Source organism: Ranitomeya imitator, chromosome 4 (genome assembly GCF_032444005.1).
Source record: "Ranitomeya imitator isolate aRanImi1 chromosome 4, aRanImi1.pri, whole genome shotgun sequence".
NCBI classification, from domain to species: Eukaryota; Metazoa; Chordata; class Amphibia; order Anura; family Dendrobatidae; genus Ranitomeya; species Ranitomeya imitator.
In genome coordinates, this window is record NC_091285.1 from 140073069 (window position 1) to 140094536 (window position 21468).

The following is a 21468-nucleotide window of genomic DNA, read 5'->3' on the forward strand; positions in this document are numbered from 1 at the left end:
AAATAGCTGCCGGGGCGGCGCATGCGCAGATGGAGATCTTTGTGCTGAGATCTCCATCTGCGCCGAGTTAGAAGCCGGAAGTCAGACCCCGGAAAAAGAATAGTGGCCACCATATGCCGCTGCCGCAGGGCTACCGCTCACCGCCATACCGCCACAACTCATCACCATACCACCACCGCAGACCACCGCAACACCCCCAGCTTCGGGCCCCCATCATATAAAAGATCACATCCTGAAAATGAAAAATATGTGTTCCCTACTCGTACAGCCCCTGCTGAATCTCTTTGTTTCTCTCTTGTAAAATAATAACACTTATACTCACCTCCGATGCCAGCAATGTTCCAGCAGTGTCGGCACTGGTACTCCTGGAGTAGAATTACATTGTTATACCACATGACCACTGTGGCGAATCCGTGCTGGTTTCACTTTCCCTCCATCAGACAAATCAAGACATTGTGAGGAAGTGAGTGAGAAACAGCTTCCTTTGGATGCCAATTACGTCTGTAGTAGAGGAAAGTGAAGCCAGCTCTGATTGGCCACAGGGATCACGTGACATGGTGCTGGGAGAGCCAGTGCCGACACCGCTGTAGCAGAGCTGGAAATGAGTATGTGTCCTTTCATTTAAAATAAGCGCTAAAGACAGTTTCTCAGGCAAATCTGTGTCTGTCCCATAGTTCTGAACAGCTCATTTACATAATAAGTAAAATGTGGATTTCTCTGGAATAAGGCGTGAGATCGAACATATCAAAGTATCATTTTATTCAACTTTCTATGACCTGCATGCTGATATAGACTGATTTGAAGAGTTAAGAGTTACAGGTGCTTCTCACAAAATTAGAATATCATCAAAAAGTTAATTTATTTCAGTTCTTCAATAAAAAAGTGAATCTCATATATTAGATAGTCATTACAAACAGAGCGATCTATTTCAAGTGTTTACTTCTGTTAATGTTGATGATTATGGCTTACAGCCAATGAAAATCCAAAAGTCATTATCTCAGTAAATTAGAATAATCAACAAAAACACTTGCAAAGGCTTCCTAAGTGTTTAAAACGGTCCCTTAGTATGTTTCAGTAGGCTCCACAATCATGGGCAGAAAAACAGGAAAAACACCGAATACACAAGTCCAAGAAATAATGTGAAAATAAATTTTATTATGTTGATACATAATACATAAACAAATTAGGTAAATGTGGGGGGAAACACCAGGAAGAAAAACAGACACACCACAAGAGACAAAGAATATGCAAAATATATATAACATATAACTAGCAACAACAAGATGAGGTATATTGAGTAAATAATAAAGTGCCTATGTACAAAATTGCAAGCATACGGCCTGATAGTATCAGAATATATGTGTAGTTGATGTCCAGAGGCTGCATAGACCAGGTAATATAGGTATGTGCAGGTAGAGGCAAAAGAATAAAGTGCCTGTGCTGGAAGTGGCAAGGAGTGATCACTTATAAGAGAGGCATGATTCAAAAAGTTGAAACAATAAGTGCTGAATATATAGAAAAAGTCCTCACATAGGTACCTTTTGAACGTGCAGATTGTCCCTTGGATGCGCCCTCCCCTATTTTTTTATATTATTTCTTGGACTTGTGTATTCAGTGTTTTTCCTCTGTTTTTCTGATCATTTTACTAATATGACTGATATTTTGGTTCATCGGTAACACATATGGCATAATGATATATATTTCCATTTACAATATTTATGGCCATTTATTTTATGTGCACTGTACCTTTTAGGTTTTCTTTTAATCCACAATCATGGGGAAGACAGTTGACTTGACCAATGTCCAGAAGGCAGTCATTGACACACTCCACAATGAGGTTAAGCCACAAAAGGTCATTGCTAAAGAAGCTGGTTGTTCACAGAGTCCTGTATCCAAGCATATTAATGGAAAGTTGAGTGTAAGGAAAAAGTGTGGTAGAAAAAGGTGCACAAGCAACCGGGCTAACCGCAGCCTTGAAAGGTTTATTAAGAAAAGGCCATTCAAAAATTTGAGGGAAATTCACAAGGAGTGGACTGCTGCTGGAGTCATTGCTTCAAGAGCCACCACATACAGACGTATCCAGGACATGGGCTACAAGTGTCACATTTCTTGTGTCAAGCCACTCATGACTAGTAGACAACGCAAGAAGAGTCTTACCTGGGCCAAGGAGAAAAACAACTGGACTGTTGCTCAGATGCTTTCAGATGAAAGTAAATTTTGCATTTCATTTGGAAATCAAGGTCCCAGAGTCTGGAGGAAGAGTGGAGTGGCCATAATCCAAGCTGCATGAGGTCTAGTGTGAAGTTTCAACAATCAGTGATGGTTTGGGGAGCTTGATTGGTCAGCAAACTCACCTGACCTTAACCACATTGAGAATCTATAGGGTATTGTCAAAAGGAAGATGAGAGACACCAGACCCGACAATGCAGATGAGCTGAAGTCTGCTATTAAAGCAACCTGGGCTTCCATAACACCTCAGCAATGCCACAGGCTGATCGCCTCCATGCCACGCCGCATTGATGCAGTAATTGATGCAAAAGGAGCCTCAACCAAGTATTGAGTGCATTTACTGAACATACATTTCAGTAGGCCAACATTTGGATTTTAAAATCATTTTTTCAAGCTGATGTTATAAAGTATTCTAATTTACTGAGATAATCATTTTGGGGTTTTAATTGGCTGTAAGCCATAACCATTAACATTAACAGAAATAATAGCTTGAAATACATCACTCTGTTTGTAATGACTCTATATAATATATGAGTTTCACTTTTTGTACTGAATAACTGAAATAAATTAAGTTTTTGATGATATTCTAATTTTGTGAGAAGCACCTGTATTTGCACACAAGTTTTGCAAGAGGAAAGCGAATCAGGAAACACTCTGAAGCCTCTTTTTTAGTCATTTTTTGGGGATTGTTTCCTGATCACTTTTTCATTCTTGCTTTTTTTTTGTTGCCATCCTTGTATTGAAAAGAAGAGTGGAAAACGCCTGTAGAATGAACTTCTATTAGCTGATTGGTGTCCTGGAAACATGAAGCGGTCAAAAGGCACAAAAACACAGTACTTTTGTTAGTTTTCTCCTTTTTAAATTGCTTTTGGACATAACCTATCAGTTCTGAAAACAACTCCACAAAAATTAAAGATGAAATTATAAAACTTTACTTTAATACGTGATATAAGCAAATCAAAATATTCCCCCCAGTATGACATAGACACAGGTTATTCTTTCATTTTATCACAGTGAGTGGAAAATTTTATGATATTCTCTTCTCTTGGATGTACTAATTGTGTGGGGGGAGCTGATTGTATATACCATCTGAATCGTAAATTGAGCCTTGTGCTGGCAGAGTTCAGAGTGAACAGATTAACTTGCTATTTCTCGTTTTGATATTTCAAATGCACTCAATGAATTGTCTAATGGCAAACCAGCAGAGAGAAAGCCGACCGCTGGGGGCTGATATTAATAATCTTGGAAAGAGGCCATTGGCCCTAAATTTTCCCAGGCTATCAATAACAGCTTACAGCTTTTTGCTTAGCCTTTACTGGTTAGTTTACAAGGGAACACCACCAAAAAAATGATGTAGGGTCCCCCTGTAAATTCTAGCCAGCAAAGGCCAAACAGAGCTGTGGGCTGATATTAATAGCCAGGGAAGGGGCCAGGGAATTTGGCCCCCTTTCCAGGCTAGTAACATCAGCCCTCAGCAGCCCCAGAAATGGCGCATCAATAAGATGCACCAAATCTGGCGCTTAGACTTGCTCTTCCCACTTTCCCTGATGCGGCGGCAAGTGGGGTAATAGGCATGATGGGACTATTCAACCTGAAATCCAGGAGATACTGAGCTGAGCATCAGAGAAGGTCCACAGGCAGTTCCCTGTGAGCAGCCCGATGAACTGCGGTGACCTCAATGAGATCACCACTAGCACAGTGAGAAAATCATCTGGCTTACACTGGACTGAGCGTGGGAACAGCCGGCAGTGACCGACGGTAACCTCTATGATGTTACCGCTCGTCACTGAAGCTGCAATCTGATGCTCAGCTCCGTGTCTCCTAGAAGTCAGGCTGAACGCATCATGCCACTGTTCAGCAAGAAATCCAGATGAAGCAGAGATGGATTAAGGCGTGGGAAAAATGGATTATTGTCGTACAGGTGAGGAATATGTTTTTTTATTTTTATTTTTACAATAATAAGTGAGAAAATTATGGAGGGGTATGTTTATTTCAATTAAAGGACTTAATTATTGCTGTCTTTTTTTACAATATGACTATGGGGTTAGTAATGGGGGCGTCTTATAGATGCCTCACCATTACTAACCCTTGGGCTTGAAGTCAGCTGAAAATAAAAAGCTAACATCAACCCCAACCCTATTACTCCATTTGCCACCATACCAGGGTAAGTGGGAAGAGCGAGGTTAAGAGACAGATTTGGAGCAACTTAGGCTACTTTCACACATCAGGTTTTTGTCGTCAGGCACAATCCAGCGAGATTTGAAAAAGACAGATCCGTTTTTTTTCTGCCGGATCCGTTTTTTTCTCATAGACTTGTATTAGCGCCAGATTGTGCCTGATAGCCAGACGTTTTATTCTTTTTTTTTGCCAGATCCGTCCAAAATTTATTTTCCGGCGGACGGAGAAAACATCCATCTGAACATTTTTTCTGTCCGGCGAAAAAACGCCCAGCGTCGATTCCAGCGATAAACGGATGAAACTGACAAGTGAAATGATGAATCCGGCCTCCGAATCCGGTTTTACATGCATTCTCCATACAATCATTCTCGCTCTCGAAAATTACATTGAATGATTTCTACATAATTAATTTGCATTTTAGAGATAGATGACCCCATCTAGCCTCCCTTCAATACAGTGCAGTCATCCTGTCCCCTATGCAGAAAAGCACCCCCAAAGTATGATGTCTCTCCAACCATGCCTCACATGGTTGGTGTTCTTAGGGTTTTATTCATCCTTCTACTTCCTCCAAACACGACAAGTGGAGTTGATACCAAAATGTCCTATTTTGGTCTCATCTGATCACATGACCTTCTCCCATGCCTCCACTGGATCATCCAGATGGTCATTGGCAAACTTCAAACAGGCCTGGACATGCACTGGTGTGAGCAGGGGGACCTTACATGCTCTGCAGGATTTTAATCCATGATGACATAGTGTGTTACTAATGGTAATGTATGAGAACCGTTAATTATTTAAAAATGTGATTTTTTGTGTTTTATTTTTGGATTCTGTCTCTCACACTTGAAGTACACCTACGATAAAAATTACAGATTTCTCTATTCTTTGTAGGTAGGAAAACTTGCAAAATCAACAGTGTATCAAATACTTATTTTCCCCACTGTATACAAGGAAGGAGCCAGGAAAGGTAACATACAGTGCCTTGCGAAAGTATTCGTCTCCTTAGAACTTTTCAACCTTTTACACATATCATGCTTCAAACATAAAGATACCAAAGGTAAAAGAATGAAGAATTAACAACAAGTGGAACACAATTGTGAAGTTGAATGAAATTTATTGGTTATTTTAAATTTTTGTGGAAATTCAAAAACTGAGAAGTGGGGCGTGCAATACTATTCGGCCTCTTTACTTGCAGTGCAGCAAACTCACTCCAGAAGTTCATTGTGGATCTCTGAATGATCCAATGTTGTCCTAAATGCCTAATGATGATAAATATAATCCACCTGTGTGTAATCAAGTCTCCGTATAAATGCACCTGCTCTGTGATAGTCTCGGGGTTCTGTTTGAAACACAGAGAGCATCATGGAGACCAAGGAACACATCAGGCAGGTCCATGATACTGTTGTGGAGAAGTTTAAAGCCGGATTTGGATATAAAATGATTTCCAAAACTTTAAACATCCCAAGGAGCACTATGCAAGCGATCATATTGAAATGGAAGGAGTATCATACCACTGCAAATCTACCAAGACCCGGCCGTCCCTCTAAACTTTCATCTCAAACAAGGATAAAGACTGATCAGAGATGCAGCCAAGAGGCCCATGATCACTCTGGATGAACTGCAGAGATCTACAGCTGAGGTGGGACAGTCTGTCCATAGGACAACAATCAGTAGTACACTGCACAAATCTGGCCTTTATGGAAGAGTGGCAAGAAGAAAGCCATTTCTCAAAGATATCCATAAAACGTGTCGGTTAAAATTTGCAACAAGCCACCTGGGAGACACACCAAACATGTGGAAGAAGGTGCTCTGGTCAGATAAAACCAAAACCGAACTTTTTGGCAACAATGCCAAATGATATGTTTGGCGTAAAGGCAACACAGCTCATCACCCTGAACACACCATCCCCACTGTCAAATATGGTGGTGGCAGCATCATGGTTTGGGCCTGCTTTTCTTCAGCAGGGACAGGGAAGATGGTTAAAATTGATGGGAAGATTGATGGAGCCAAATACAGGACCATTCTTGAATCAAACCTGTTTGAGTCTGCAAAAGACCTGAGACTGGGACAGACATTTGTCCTCCAACAAGACAATGATCCCAAACATAAAGCAAAATCTACAATGGAATGGTTCACAAATAAACGTATCCAGGTGTTAGAATGGCCAAGTCAAAGTCCAGACCTCAATCCAATCGAGAATCTGTGGAAAGAGCTGAAAACTGCTGTTCACAAGCGATCTCCATCAAACCTCACTGAGCTCGAGCTGTTTGCCAAGGAAGAATGGGCAAGAATTTCATTCTCTCCATGTACAAAACTAATAGAGACATACCCCAACTGACTTGCAGCTGTATTCGCAGCAAAAGGCGGCGCAACAAAGTATTAAGTTAAAGGGGCCAAATAATATTGCACGCCCCACTTTTCAGTTATTGAATTTCCACAAAAATTGAAAATAACCAATAAATTTCGTTCAACTTCACAATTGTGTTCCACTTGTTGTTGATTCTTCACCAAAAATTTACATTTGGTATCTTTATGTTTGAAGCATGATATGTGGGAAAAGGTTGAAAAGTTCCAGGAAGCCGAATACTTTCGCAAGGCACTGTATATACCAGGATGGAGGACATATATATATACCAGGATGGGGCAAGGATGAGGGACATATACAGTGGGGCAAAAAAGTATTTAGTCAGTCAGCAATAGTGCAAGTTCCACCACTTAAAAAGATGAGAGGCGTCTGTAATTTACATCATAGGTATAACTCAACTATGGGAGACAAACTGAGAAAAAAAAATCCAGAAAATCACATTGTCTGTTTTTTTATCATTTTTTTTGCATATTATGGTGGAAAATAAGTATTTGGTCAGAAACAAACAATCAAGATTTCTGGCTCTCACAGACCTGTAACTTCTTCTTTAAGAGTCTCCTCTTTCCTCCACTCATTACCTGTAGTAATGGCACCTGTTTAAACTTGTTATCAGTATAAAAAGACACCTGTGCACACCCTCAAACAGTCTGACTCCAAACTCCACTATGGTGAAGACCAAAGAGCTGTCAAAGGACACCAGAAACAAAATTGTAGCCCTGCACCAGGCTGGGAAGACTGAATCTGCAATAGCCAACCAGCTTGGAGTGAAGAAATCAACAGTGGGAGCAATAATTAGAAAATGGAAGACATACAAGACCACTGATAATCTCCCTCGATCTGGGGCTCCACGCAAAATCCCACCCCGTGGGGTCAGAATGATCACAAGAACGGTGAGAAAAAATCCCAGAACCACGCGGGGGGACCTAGTGAATGAACTGCAGAGAGCTGGGACCAATGTAACAAGGCCTACCATAAGTAACACACTACGCCACCATGGACTCAAATCCTGCAGTGCCAGATGTGTCCCACTGCTTAAGCCAGTACATGTCCGGGCCCGTCTGAAGTTTGCTAGAGAGCATTTGGATGATCCAGAGGAGTTTTGGGAGAATGTCCTATGGTCTGATGAAACCAAACTGGAACTGTTTGGTAGAAACACAACTTGTCGTGTTTGGAGGAAAAAGAATACTGAGTTGCATCCATCAAACACCATACCTACTGTAAAGCATGGTGGTGGAAACATCATGCTTTGGGGCTGTTTCTCTGCAAAGGGGCCAGGACGACTGATCCGGGTACATGAAAGAATGAATGGGGCCATGTATCGTGAGATTTTGAGTGCAAACCTCCTTCCATCAGCAAGGGCATTGAAGATGAAACGTGGATGGGTCTTTCAACATGACAATGATCCAATGCACACCACCAGGGCACCGAAGGAGTGGCTTCGTAAGAAGCATTTCAAGGTCCTGGAGTGGCCTAGCCAGTCTCCAGATCTCAACCCTATAGAAAACCTTTGGAGGAAGTTCAAAGTCCGTGTTGCCAAGCGAAAAGCCAAAAACATCACTGCTCTAGAGGAGATCTGCATGGAGGAATGGGCCAACATACCAACAACAGTGTGTGGCAACCTTGTGAAGACTTACAGAAAACGTTTGACCTCTGTTATTGCCAACAAAGGATATATTACAAAGTATTGAGATGAAATTTTGTTTCTGACCAAATACTTATTTTCCACCATAATATGCAAATAAAATGTTAAAAAAACAGACAATGTGATTTTCTGGATTTTTTTTTCTCAGTTTGTCTCCCATAGTTGAGGTCTACCTATGATGTAAATTACAGACGCCTCTCATCTTTTTAAGTGGTGGAACTTGCACTATTGCTGACTGACTAAATACTTTTTTGCCCCACTGTATATAGGATGGAGGGTCCAGTCCAAATTTTCCACCGGGGCCCCTCAGACTCTAGTTACACCACTGGTTGTAGGGTACTTAGCCCCTATAACCACAACACTAACACTGTATCGGTACAGTGCCTGATAAAATAACTTAATCCATATGGAAATGAGGATGCTTCAATGTACCCTTGGAGTGGACAAGAGTTTGGTGCACCGTTACAACTCCTCATTTTCATATTAGAGATCTTCCTCCTCTGATTGACAGTGCGTATATCCCAGATTGAGCACTGTGTGAATGCTGAAGATATATATATATATATAGCCATGCATGCACGCAGTGGCCGCGCAGGTTCTCCTCCATGTCTCCTTTTTTGCTGACGCTGCTCGCTGCACTTCCAGGTGTATTATTGTAGTGAGTGGCGTTGGAAAGGAGACAAGGAGAACTGATGCATTGCCGTGTCCGCTGTCAGACTGTACTGGTAATTGCAGCCGCTGTGCCCTACGTACTGAGCTGTGACAGATGCCAGGCCGACCTCGCCTCTATGACTGAAAGATGGAGGTTGCCGAGAGGAATAGGGTTAATTTTCTCCCAGCATCCTGGCTTTCAGTTTGGAGCCTGCTCAGCTTTAAATCTCTATCAACCAGCTGGTTAATCTCATATCTGAAGGTTAATAGTGTTTTTTGACATGATAGGTTCCCTAAAAGAATTTTCTAGCTAAAAGATGGGTACAGGTGGGGTATCATGTGACTTATTCAACATATTCCAGGGGAGTTAGCATCCTCGTTTGCTCCGGCGTGCCTTTTGAACATCGTAAAGTGACAATAGACCCGCTGGGTAGAGATCCCATTTGGAGTGGTCCTGAAGGAAACAGATCTGCATGACTTAGGCTAGGTTCAGATTGCGTTAGTGCAATCCGTTTAGCGCCTAGCGCTAGCGGATTGCGCTAACGCAATGTGTTGTAAAGGGGTCACGTTAAACGTCCCCGCTCTCGCAGATCTCCGATCTGCGAGAGCGGGGAACGGACCGCGGGCACGCCTCGTATGCTGCAAGCAGCGTCCGCGGCGCGCCACACAACACCGGCACATCGCTAGCGCGTGGCGAAAATGGCACGCGCTAGTGATGCGCGTCCCCATTGCTGTTAATGGGCGCGCTAACGGACGCGTTGCACGGTGTTAATTTCTCCGTGCAACGCTGTCCGTTTGTGCGGTCCCATTAACGCAATGGGAACCTAGCCTAATAAAGGATTCATCACCCCGGTGTGTATAAATACTTTTGTTTCTTGCCTGCCTTTGCATCATTGTCGAGAATTGACTTGGCCTTGGGCAATGATCTGATGTTGGGCCTTGTTGGGGGGGTATCTGGCTAGAACAATATCGGATCATTCCACCATGAGTGTGATACTTGAGAGGGGTGGGATCTGTGCCCGCTAGAGGGCTCATGTGCATAAAGAAAATATCTCGGGTAAAAGCTGAAACTGGCAGGAGAGATAAGGTTTGATAAGGGAACTGGAGGAAGCAGAGGAGGCACTAATCACTAATCAGGCTCCAGAAGCGCAGGGAAGGTTGAGGTAGGTGTAAATCATGTAATCCCTTTAAAAGCTATCTTTAATGGTAAATATAAAAAAAAAAGCACCCTCCCAGTGCAAATAACACAATATATATAATGGTCTAACATAACCTATCACAACCTAAAGGTACCGTCACACTAGACGACATCGCTAGCGATCCGTGACGTTGCAGCGTCCTCGCTAGCGATATCGTCCAGTGTGACAGGCAGCAGCGGTCAGGCCCCTGCTGTGCTGTCGCTGGTCGGGGAAGAAAGTCCAGAACTTTATTTGGTCGCTGGACTCCCCGTAGACATCGCTGAATCGGCGTGTGTGACACCGATTCAGCGATGTCTTCACTGGTAACCAGGGTAAACATCGGGTAACTAAGCGCAGGGCCGCGCTTAGTAACCCGATGTTTACCCTGGTTACCATCCTAAAAGTAAAAAAAAACAAACAGTACATACTTACCTACAGCTGTCTGTCCTCCAGCGCTGTGCTCTGCACTCGTCCTGTACTGGCTGTGAGCGTCGGTCAGCCGGAAAGCAGAGCGGTGATGTCACCGCTCTGCTTTCCGGCCGCTGTGCTCACAGACAGTACAGGAGGAGTGCAGAGCACAGCGCTGGAGGACAGACGGCTGTAGGTAAGTATGTAGTGGTTGTTTTTTTTTACTTTTAGGATGGTAACCAGGGTAAACATCGGGTTACTAAGCGCGGCCCTGCGCTTAGTTACCCGATGTTTACCCTGGTTACCGGCATCGTTGGTCACTGGAGAGCGGTCTGTGTGACAGCTCTCCAGCGACCAAACAGCGACGCTGCAGCGATCCGGATCGTTGTCGGTATCGCTGCAGCGTCGCTAAGTGTGACGGTACCTCTAGACTTGCCTGCTAGCCCTTCCTATCAGCGGGGGTTGGTGCCAAAAAATCGTTTCTTTTAGGGCACCAACCCCCCGCTGATAGGAAGGGCTAGCAGGCAAGTCTAGGCTTGTGGTAGGTTATGTTAGACCATTATATATATATTGTGTTATTTGCACTGGGAGGGTGTTTTTTTTTTTTTAAATATTTTTCATTAAAGTTAGTTTTTAAAGGGATTACATGATTTACACTGATTTTTCTTCCCTGGTACTATATTTCTAATTGGATTTAAATAAGGTTGAGGGATGCACAGGCCAGAGTATGTCAGATGGCTATGAAAACTGCAGAAAGTTTCATGAGATGGCATTTTTTGAGGAAGGGGATAAGGCGGGCCATCTCCTTTCTAGGATAGTGGCTGCACAGAGAGATTCTACTCATATAGTCACACTGAGGGGAGAGACGGGTGTGAACATATTGGTAGCAAAGCAATTTTAGAGATGATGGTGGAGTATTATTCGGACTTATATAAATCACGGGTGCAGCCAGCGGTAGAGAAGATTGACAGCTTTCTGGCAGTGATACAGCTTCCAGGCTCTCGGTGGCGGAACAGAGGCTTCTTGAGGAGCCATTTGACTTGGAGGAACTTGACACCGCTCTGGCCTCTATGCCTTATAGTAAAGCCCCTGCGGTGGATGGGACTCCGAGGGGAAGTATACAAAAAATATAAGGGGACTATATTTCCCGCTTTTCTTGAGGTGTATGGTGCTGGCTTTTTGGAGGGGGAGTTGCCGCAGTCCATGCGGGAAGCAATAATTGTAGTGTTGCCAAAGCAGGGTAAAGACCCAGTGGATCCAGCTTCATATCGTCCAATCTCGCTATTGAAGACAGAGATTAAACTCCTGGCTAAGATGTTGGCTAACCAACTTAATAAGGTAATAACAACAGTAATACACCGAGATCAATGTGGGTTTATGACCAATAGTTCTATGGCAAATAATCTTAGATGGCTGTTTGTTAATATGCAGGCAAGAGTGGATAATGTGAGTCAGAGGGTCGTGGTGTCCTTAGATGCTGCTAAGGCATTTGATAGTGTAGAGTGGAGGTACCTATGGGCAGTAATGAGGACAATGGGTTTTAGTGACATTTATAAGTTGGGTGCAGTTGTTATATGCATCTCCGAAAGCTAAAGTGCGTGTGAATGGCCATTTGTCTAGGAACTTTCCATTGTACAGGAGAACGCAGCAGGGTTGCCCTTTGTCCCCTCTGTTGTTTGCGATCGCAATGGAGCCTTTGGGGTCGGCAATACAGGCGGCAAGAATATCAAGGGTTATAAATATGGAAGTCATGAGGAAAAGGTGATGTGTTACTGTTCCTAGGTGATGCACAGGAGTCTTTGAGGGTTGCTATTCATAGCATTACTAAATTTGGGACTATTTCAGGACTATCCATTAATTGGGACAAGTCCGTGTTGCTCCCCTTGGATGTGGAGGCTCCCCTGACACTTGACCCTGCGATTCCTTTACGGGTATTTACTGAGTACAAATATTTGGGCATTGTGATTTCGGCCAAGATAGAGGATTATGAGTGGCTGAATTTAACTCCTTTGCTTGGGAGATCTCAGCAGAAGATTGGGGCGTGGAAGAAGTTGTTCCTGTCGGTTGCAGGTAGAGTTAATTTGATTAAAATGATACTCATGCCTCAACTCCTTTACATGCTCCATAATGCTCCGGTGTGGTTGGCACAAAATAAATTTTATAGGATTAACTTTTTGGGGGGGAGCTAATGTAGAAGAGTGGACGGGCACACATTAAACTGGAACATCTGCAAAGATTGAATGGTTAATGGTCCCTAATCCATGGATTTATTATGTAGCATCCCAATGCCAACATATGGTGGGTTGGGGAAAACCTACACAAAGTACATCAGCTGGGATAATCACTGAATATATGGTAGGGAAGGGTCCATTGTTAGCCAGTATAGAGGCAGGTAGGTTTAGATTGAATCCTAAAAATTTTCCAACTATAGCTATGATGGGGAAAATCTGGCAGAAAATTAAGCAGTGGAGAGACATAGCGGAGTTTACGTGTTAGACGCCGATCTGGTTTGATCCTAGAATGGTGGATCTAATGTGATTGAGAGGGTTTTGTCAGTGGAGGCATATAAGCATTTGGTTAGTGTCGCAGCTGCTGGATGGTGGCATACTAAAGACGTTTGAAATGCTCATGAAGGAGTTTCCTTTGAGCCAAAATTTATTTTTCTAGTATTTGCAGCTGAGACACCTTCTTAATAAGCAGATTGACGTGTCACTTGCGGTTCTGCAGCCAGACCGTTTATTGAATCTCATAGGACCTCAGAGGAACACGAGGGGGGTTCATTACATTAATGTACAGGGGTCTGCTGGAAACATTCTTACTGCGACACCCGTTAACGATGAGAGAGAAATGGGTGGCAGATCTGGGTCCGATTTCAGAGTCTCAATGGGAATCCATATTGCAGTATATTCCCAAAGTGTCTATGAGTGAGGCCAGAAGGGTGTTGCAGCTGTACTTAGTCTATGGAGTGTACAGGACTCCAGTGTGGATGATGAAGGCAGGACTGAGAGGGGACTCAAAATGCTGAAGATGTTCTGATGAGGGGGCTGATCTTTTACATATGATGTGGTTGTGTCCTCGCCTTCAGCCTTTTTGGTTCACCAGCTCCTCCTCACTATGCTCCTCTCCATCAGCCTCAAGGACACTGTTCTTTCCTGGTTCTCCTCCTACCTCTCTGACCGCTCCTTCACTGTTTTTTTGCTGGTTCCTCCTCTCCTTTTCCCCTTACTGTCAGGGTTCCTCAAGGATCAATGCAAGGCCCCCTCATGTTCTCCTTGGATATTGCCTCTTTTGTTCAAACAATCAGTAGATTTGGTTTCCAGTACCATCTCTTTGCCAATGCACGAAATAAGTTTCATAGCAACATACAAAAAGCTGGCTATAGCCAGCCTTCCCCATTCATCCATAGCAATATCTACCACGCATCCCAGTATGCAAGTCAGCGGAGTGTGCAAAATATTCACCCCCGTCACCTCAGGCGTAATGTCGGGAGTAGAGGTGTATAATTGGGTGTCATCAGCAAAGAGATGGTACTGGAAACCAAATCTACTGTACAAAAGAGGCAATATACAAGGAGAACATGAGGGGGCCTTGGATTGATCCTTGAGGAACCCTGACAGTAAGGGGAAAAGGAGAGGAGGAGGAACCAGCAAAAATACAGTGAAGGAACGGTCAGAGAGGTAGGAGGAGAACAAGGAGAACAAGGAGAACAAGGAGAGAAAAGTGTCCTTCAGGCTGATGAAGAGGAGCATAGTGTGGAGGAGCTGGTGAACCACAGTGTCGAATGCTGCAGAGAGATCCAGGAAAATCAACAGGGAGTAGTGACCATTAGATGTAGCTGTTAGTAGATCATTAGAGATTTTAGTGAGGGCAGTTTCAGTATAGTGTTAAGAGAGGAAACTGGATTGTAGAAGGTCAAGAAAAGAGTAATCTGAGAGCGGATTAGATGGGAGTGGACCAAGTGTTCCAGAAGTTTAAAGATGAAGGGAAGATTAGAGACAGGTCTATAGTTAGCAGAACAATTTTAGTAAAGGGATGTTTTTTTAAGTAATGGATGTAGGCTGGCGTGTTTAAATGAGGAGGAAAATATACCGAGAGAGAGAGGTTGAATATTTTTGTTAGGTGAGTGGTGGCAGCTGGTTAAATGGGCTGGAGGAGATGAGAGGGAATAGGGTCACTGGTACAAGTAGTAGGGAAAGAAGATGAAAAGAGCCTGATCACTTCTTCTTCCATGACTGGTTCAAAGACAGTGAGTGAGCTAGATGCAGTGGGGGAAGGAGGAAAGTGCATGGTATGAAGGCATTGGGAGAAAAATTCCTGTCGGATATGGTCAATTTTTCTTTGAAATAATTGGCCAGATTGTCAGCGCTGAGATTGGTGGTTTACACTCTTTGACTGAGTAGGGAATGAAAAGTGTCAAAGAGATGTTTAGGATTCTTGGATAGTGAGGAAATGAGGGTGTTGAAATAGGTTTGTTTGAAGGGGTGAAGGGCAGAGCTGTATGTTTTATCATAAACTTATGATGGATGAAATGTTCAGCCAGATTGGACTTTCTCCACAGACGTACGGCGCACCTTGAAGCACCGCTGTACGAAATGTGTTTGCAGCGTGTGCCAGGATTGTCACCATCTGTGCTGGGTTGTTCTATGTGTAGGAGGTGCAGCTTCATCCAGGACACTTTCCAGTCTTTCATTATAATGTTTCAGTGCAGAGTCAGGACATGAGAGGGAGGAGATTTATGCCAATGTTGACTGCAAATACTTCATAATTTTCTGGGTGTTAAAGGCACATACAGCTCTGGCAAAAATTAAGAGACCACCACATCAAAACCCTGTCATGGGCAGGCCAATCTCCAGACCTGAACCCCATTGAAAACCTCTGGAATGTAATCAAGAGAATGATGGATAATCACAAGCCATCAAACAAAGAAGAACTGCTTACATTTTTGCGCCAGAAGCAGTGTGAAAGACTGGTGGAAAGCATGCTAAGACGCATAAAAGCTGTGATTAAAAATCATAGATATTCCACAAAGTATTGATTTCTGAACTCTTCCTGAGGTAAAACATTAGTATTGTTGTTTCTAAATGATTATGAACTTTTTTTTTCTGGATTATCTGAAGTCTGAAAGCACTGGGGTTTTTTAATTTTGCCAGTTCTCCTTTTCAGAAAAAAAATTCAAAATTTATTGCTTTGAATTCGGAGACATGTTGTCAGAAGTTTATAGAATAAAAGAATTACAAACTGAACATTTTGCAGTGGCCTCTTAATTTTTGCCAGAGATGTATATTTCTATAAGTGAGGAAAGTGGGGGTGTCCTGAGCAGGGTGACAATTATTGACAGAGAATGAAAGAAAGTTGTGGTGATAGCGAGGGAGTTGGAAAAATCATGAACTGAGCAGAGCTGAGAGAAGATCAGGTCCAGGGTATTTCTGTGTTCATGTGCAGGAGAGTTAGTAAGCGGTGAAAGGCCGATGGAGGAGGTTAGAGATAAAAGGTGAGTGGCAGACAGGGAGAGAGAGGAAAACCAATGGGGATGTCAAAGTATCTCATGATGAGCGTGGGTATCACAGGATAGAAAATGTCTAAGCCAGATGGCAAAGAGAGCAAGGAACTGATAGCAGCTCACCAAGACCTTCACCTGGTCTGTTGATCTTGGGGTATGAGAGAAATGTAGTCCACCATATGAGAGAGCAGCAGCAGCGGTGGTGTCTGACTGCTGGATCCAGGTTTGAGTAAGAGCCAGAAGGTTAAGAGAATCAACAAGAAAGAAGACATGGATGAAGGAGAGTTTGTTACATGCTAATCGTGAATTCCAGAGGGCACAATTAAAAGAGACAGAAGGCATACAGGGAATAATTAGATTTCAGTGGTTTCTGAGTGTAGTAGGTGAGGGGTTTGACTTACTAATAAAAAAGAGCCGGGCTTGGAAGAGATATCTCATGCGATTAGGAGAAGGAGGATAAAAAGAGGGAGCAGATGGTTAAGCTATTTGTGAGAGCGTCTCTTGTTTTGCATGGTAGGAATGAATAGATCTGAGCAGTTTAGGATTGTGAAAAGAGTGAGAGTGCTGTACATAGGAGAGGAGAGGAAGAGGGGCTGATATGGATGGAGCGCAAAGAGTTTGTAAAAAGAATAGTGGATGTGAGTGAATGCAGAATGGATTCCATGAAATTTAAAAAATTCTTAATGCAAACATAACATCATCTGCAAAAAAGCTGAAGTTGAAAAGAGGATGGCTTCTACAAATGGATAATGATCCTAAACACACGTCAAAATCCACAATAGACTACCAGAAAAGGCAAAAGCTGAAGGTTTTACAATGGCCCACACAGTCCCCTGATCTGTACATCAATGAAAATCTGTGGCTAGACCTCAAAATAGCAGTGCAAGACAACATAGTAATCTCACAGAACTGGAAGAATTTTCCAAGAAAGAGAGGATGAAAATTCTTCAAATAAGAATTAAAAGACTCTTGGCTGGTAACAAGAAGTGTTTACAAGCTTTGATACTTTCAAAAGAGGCTGCTAATATGTACTAACCATGCAGGGTGCCCAAACTTTAGCATCGGCCACTTTTCATTTTAGTAATTTTTAAAATGTAAAATATGAAAAAAAAAAAAATAAATATATATATATATATATAAACCGCAGAGCATCATATGCACATCGGATTGTATAGTGTGAGCATTAAGTGAACACACGACTGCCGTGTATGTGGCAAGGTAAAATAGATGTAACACGTTCGGTACATACAGAACTGTGTACTGTACACCCTGTAATGGGGTGTCAGATTTTCAGCCCCGGGTTGCTTATTGTCTAAGTGAAATCAATACAAAGCAATGAGGGTAGAATTAAGCATATTTTTAGAGCTATATATTTGTTGTTTGTTAACCCCTACATTTGTAACCCTTGTTCTGTAGGAGCCAAAACTCTCACCTTGACTTAAGGAAGGAATGTCCCTGCTAGCAGCACTTGGAGTAGGGCCTATGAACATATAAAAAGAAAAAAAGATATAATTATCTTCCTTTATACAGCATTGTATGGTTGACAATATACTTTATTGGTTGTAACCCCCTTACCATTCCTGCGGGTGGCGGACCAAGGTCTAGCTTGGGCTGCTGGTGGTGGTGGCGGCTGACTTGCTGCTTGTGCGCGGATTCTGTGTGCCACAGGGATGCGTGGGCTGCTGACATATTCCTCATACTGAAGTGGCTCAATTTGTACAGAACGTAAACTCTGCTCCCGCAGTCTCTCCTCCCTGCGTCGCTTCATGCGACGCCTAAGAAAACTGCAGAGACAGCACAGCAATACTATCAGCCCCCAGATAAGCCAAAATCCAGCAAAACAACTGAGAAAAGTATATGTGCCCTGAGACATAACCATCTTATTCTGCCATTCAGAGGGGCACGAACCCCCAAACACGCACTGCAGGTTCACAGATGGGGGCACCAGCGTCAGGTATTCTTTGTGCAAAGATGGCATATCATCCCTGGCTCTTCCTTTCTCTGATCTTATTATCCATGGCGTTAGTTCTTTTCATATTGTGTTGTGTTCTTTAGATTTTTTCCGCCCATGAATATCATTATTCACCAAATGTTTCTTTTCGGAAGTCTGTAATGCTTCTGTTTACGGCCAGCTGTCATTTGGCAACCCTATAGCTCGAGAGCGTGTTGTGGTGCACACAGGTTCTGAAGATCAGCCAGTTCTATGGCAGTGAGCATATTGAGTGATTCCAGAAGATTGTCTTATATTTATCTAGAAACCAGTGTAAGAGCTTCTAATTATGTTCATAAAGATGTGTATCTCTCCATAGTGCACTTTTTTAACATTTCATTTTTGGCACTGACTTCAGATGTCTTTTCTGAATGTCTTATTCCATGTACCTTATCTGAAAATAAAAACATAAAATATTACAATATAAACATATATATGAACATATATATTATATTGCCCTCATCAATAACACAGTTAACCAGTATTAATGGGAATGTTTCACCTACACTACATGTTTTTGTATGAATTTGATTAGCCACTTTGAAAAGCAGAAAATAAATTTACTTTACTGGAGCTACAAGGACATGAAAAACCTTAGTGAGAAAGTAACCCACTTACTTCTATAGGAGAGTATCGTGGGTATGCTCTTTCACTTTTGGGTTATGTTACCACCTCTGGTTTGCCTACTGTGAGGCTCAGTGGTTACTGTGAAATCTGCAAAATGTTAGTAACCTTGTTAACTAAATGTTAAACATGACCCAGAAAATAAAAAAAGCATCAAAATTATTTAAAAAAATAATTTAAAGGTTATTTTAAAAATCATAATTTAGTTTTATAATATACACATTACACATATATTTTAACCCCGCCTCGTTGAAATCAGAGAGCAATCAAATCAAACGCAGAAGAAATCCACATAAATAGTCACAACAAATCTGAGGTCCTCACCAAAATCAAGAAGTCGGACACAGAGCAAGCACACTTAAGGTACCTTCACACATAACGATATTGTTAACGATATCGTTGCATTTTGTGACGTAGCAACGATATCGTTAATGAAATCGTTATGTGTGACAGCGACCAACGATCAGGCCCCTGCTGGGAGATCATTGGTCGCTGAACAAAGTCCAGAACTTTATTTCGTCGCTGGATCTCCCGTGGACATCGCTAGATCGGCGTGTGTGACACCGATCCAGCGATGTCTTCACTGGTAACCAGGGTAAACATCGGGTAACTAGGCGCAGGGCCGCTCTTAGTAACCCGATGTTTACCCTGGTTACCATCCTAAAAGTAAAAAAACAAACACTACATACTTACCTACCGCTGTCTGTCCCCAGCGCTGTGCTCTGCTCTCCTCCTGCACTGGCTGTGAGTGTCGGTCAGCCGGAAAGCAGAGCGGTGACGTCACCGCTCTGCTTTCCGGCCGCTGTGCTCACACAGACAGTACAGGAGGAGTGCAGAGAAGCAGAGCGCCGGGGACAGACAGCGTTAGGTAAGTATGTACTGTTTGTTTTTTTTTACTTTTAGGATGGTAACCAGGGTAAACATCGGGTTACTAAGCGCGGCCCTGCGCTTAGTTACCCGATGTTTACCCTGGTTACCGGCATCGTTGGTCGCTGGAGAGCGGTCTGTATGACAGCTCTCCAGCGACCAAACAGCGACGCTGCAGCGATCCGGATCGTTGTCGGTATCGCTGCAGCGTCGCTTAATGTGAAGGGGCCTTTACACGCATAAACCTAAGCAAAGCTCCAACTGACATTGGACTGCAGACAGCAACCCAGCTAAATAGCTTATAAATGATGAGAGATTGGAGACACCTGGGGAAATGCAGGCCGGCTAGACCAGATTAAGCAGCAGGGCTGTCAGTCAAAATGCTGACAGCCCAGCATGCTCCAAGATCAGATTGGATGACTGGACCATCACTCACAAAACTGACAGTCCAATCCAGCATGCTTCAGGGTATGTGCACACGTCCGGATTTTTCGCGTTTTTTTTGCGGATTTTCCCGATAAAAACGCTATAAATCCGCATAAAAAACGCTCAAATAATGCATCCTATCATTTAGAATGCATTCCGCATTTTTTGTGCAGATGTATGCGTTTTTTTCCGCAAAAAAAACGCAATCCGCAAGATGAATGGCCATGCTCATTCTTTTTGCGGATTTTTTGCGGATTTCATGCATTCAGGAAAAAAAAAAAAAAACGCAAAAAGTCCGCAAAAAAAACGCGCAAAAAACGCGAGAAATCCGCGCGGAAAAAAACGCGATTTTCTGGCAGAATTCTCCGGATTTTGTCAGGAAAAAAACCTGACGTGTGCACATACCCTCAGATCTCATAGAGCGCCTGAGCTGTCACTCAAGGAGTCCGTAGGCCAGTCAGATATGAAACTGTGACAATGACCCTCCAGGGTCCATTTACTTTCCAATTGTCTTTAGAACTGTCCTGCACTAGTCGCAGTGCTTTTGGTCGATCATGCACAGTTTGGTCTCAGTTGGCTTCCTGGCAGCAAAGCTGTGCTCTGGGAGGTGCTTCGTTAAAGAAAGTGTTGGAACTTCTTTCAACACAATACAGAAAGTTCATACAAGGGAGCAATGGTGTGCCTAGGTAGTGGGTACTAAAAGGGGCAATATTCAAAAGGATGGGGCTGTATGCAGGCGACTCAGAGGATGATATACTGGAGGAAGAGATTCTATATAGAGGGGGCTGAGAGGAGCGATATCCTGCAGGATGGGGCTATATACAGAGATCTGAGAGGAGTGATATAATGCATGATGGACTCTATATCGAGGGACTGAAAGGAAATATATTTATTGGGCTGAAAGGAACATATACTGCAAAATGGGGCTATGTGCAGGGCCTCAGATTGGTTGAGCTGTGTTTGTTGGCTTCTGCAGAGAGACCAGTGTTGTGAAACTGCACATTCCGCTCTATTGATGCATATGACAGAGGACTATCTTATGTAATGTGCATCAACAGAGCAGCATTTGCAGTTTCACAAAACTGATTTGTCAGCAGCAGGCAAAAATCACAGCTTTAAAAATGGTTTTGTAAATTTTGTCGTAAAAATAAAAAATCGCTGGTCAACTTTTATCCCCTATGACTTAAGGTACCTTCACACATAACGATATTGTTAACGATATCGTTGCTATTTGTGACGTAGCAACGATATCGTTAATGAAATCGTTATGTGTGACAGCGACCAACGATCAGGCCCCTGCTGGGAGATCGTTGGTCGCTGAGGAAAGTCCAGAACTTTATTTCGTCGCTGGACTCCTGCTGACATCGCTGGATCGGCGTGTGTGACACCGATCCAGCGATGTCTTCACTG

The 21468-nt window shown here is 43.0% G+C and overlaps 1 protein-coding gene across 5 annotated transcripts in view; it reads right to left on the reverse strand.

Moving 5' to 3' along the window:
• PRR7 (proline rich 7, synaptic) overlaps positions 1–21468 on the reverse strand; it is a 167341-nt gene that overhangs the window by 50661 nt on the left and 95212 nt on the right. For all 5 annotated transcript variants that reach the window (XM_069763971.1, XM_069763966.1, XM_069763969.1 and 2 more), the window contains 2 exons: positions 17727–18535; positions 17584–17631 (listed from right to left, as the gene is read on the reverse strand). In XM_069763971.1, the coding sequence (XP_069620072.1) occupies positions 17584–17631; positions 17727–18129 (451 nt within the window). In that variant the 5' untranslated portion in view covers positions 18130–18535. The remainder of the gene's footprint in view (positions 1–17583; positions 17632–17726; positions 18536–21468) is intronic.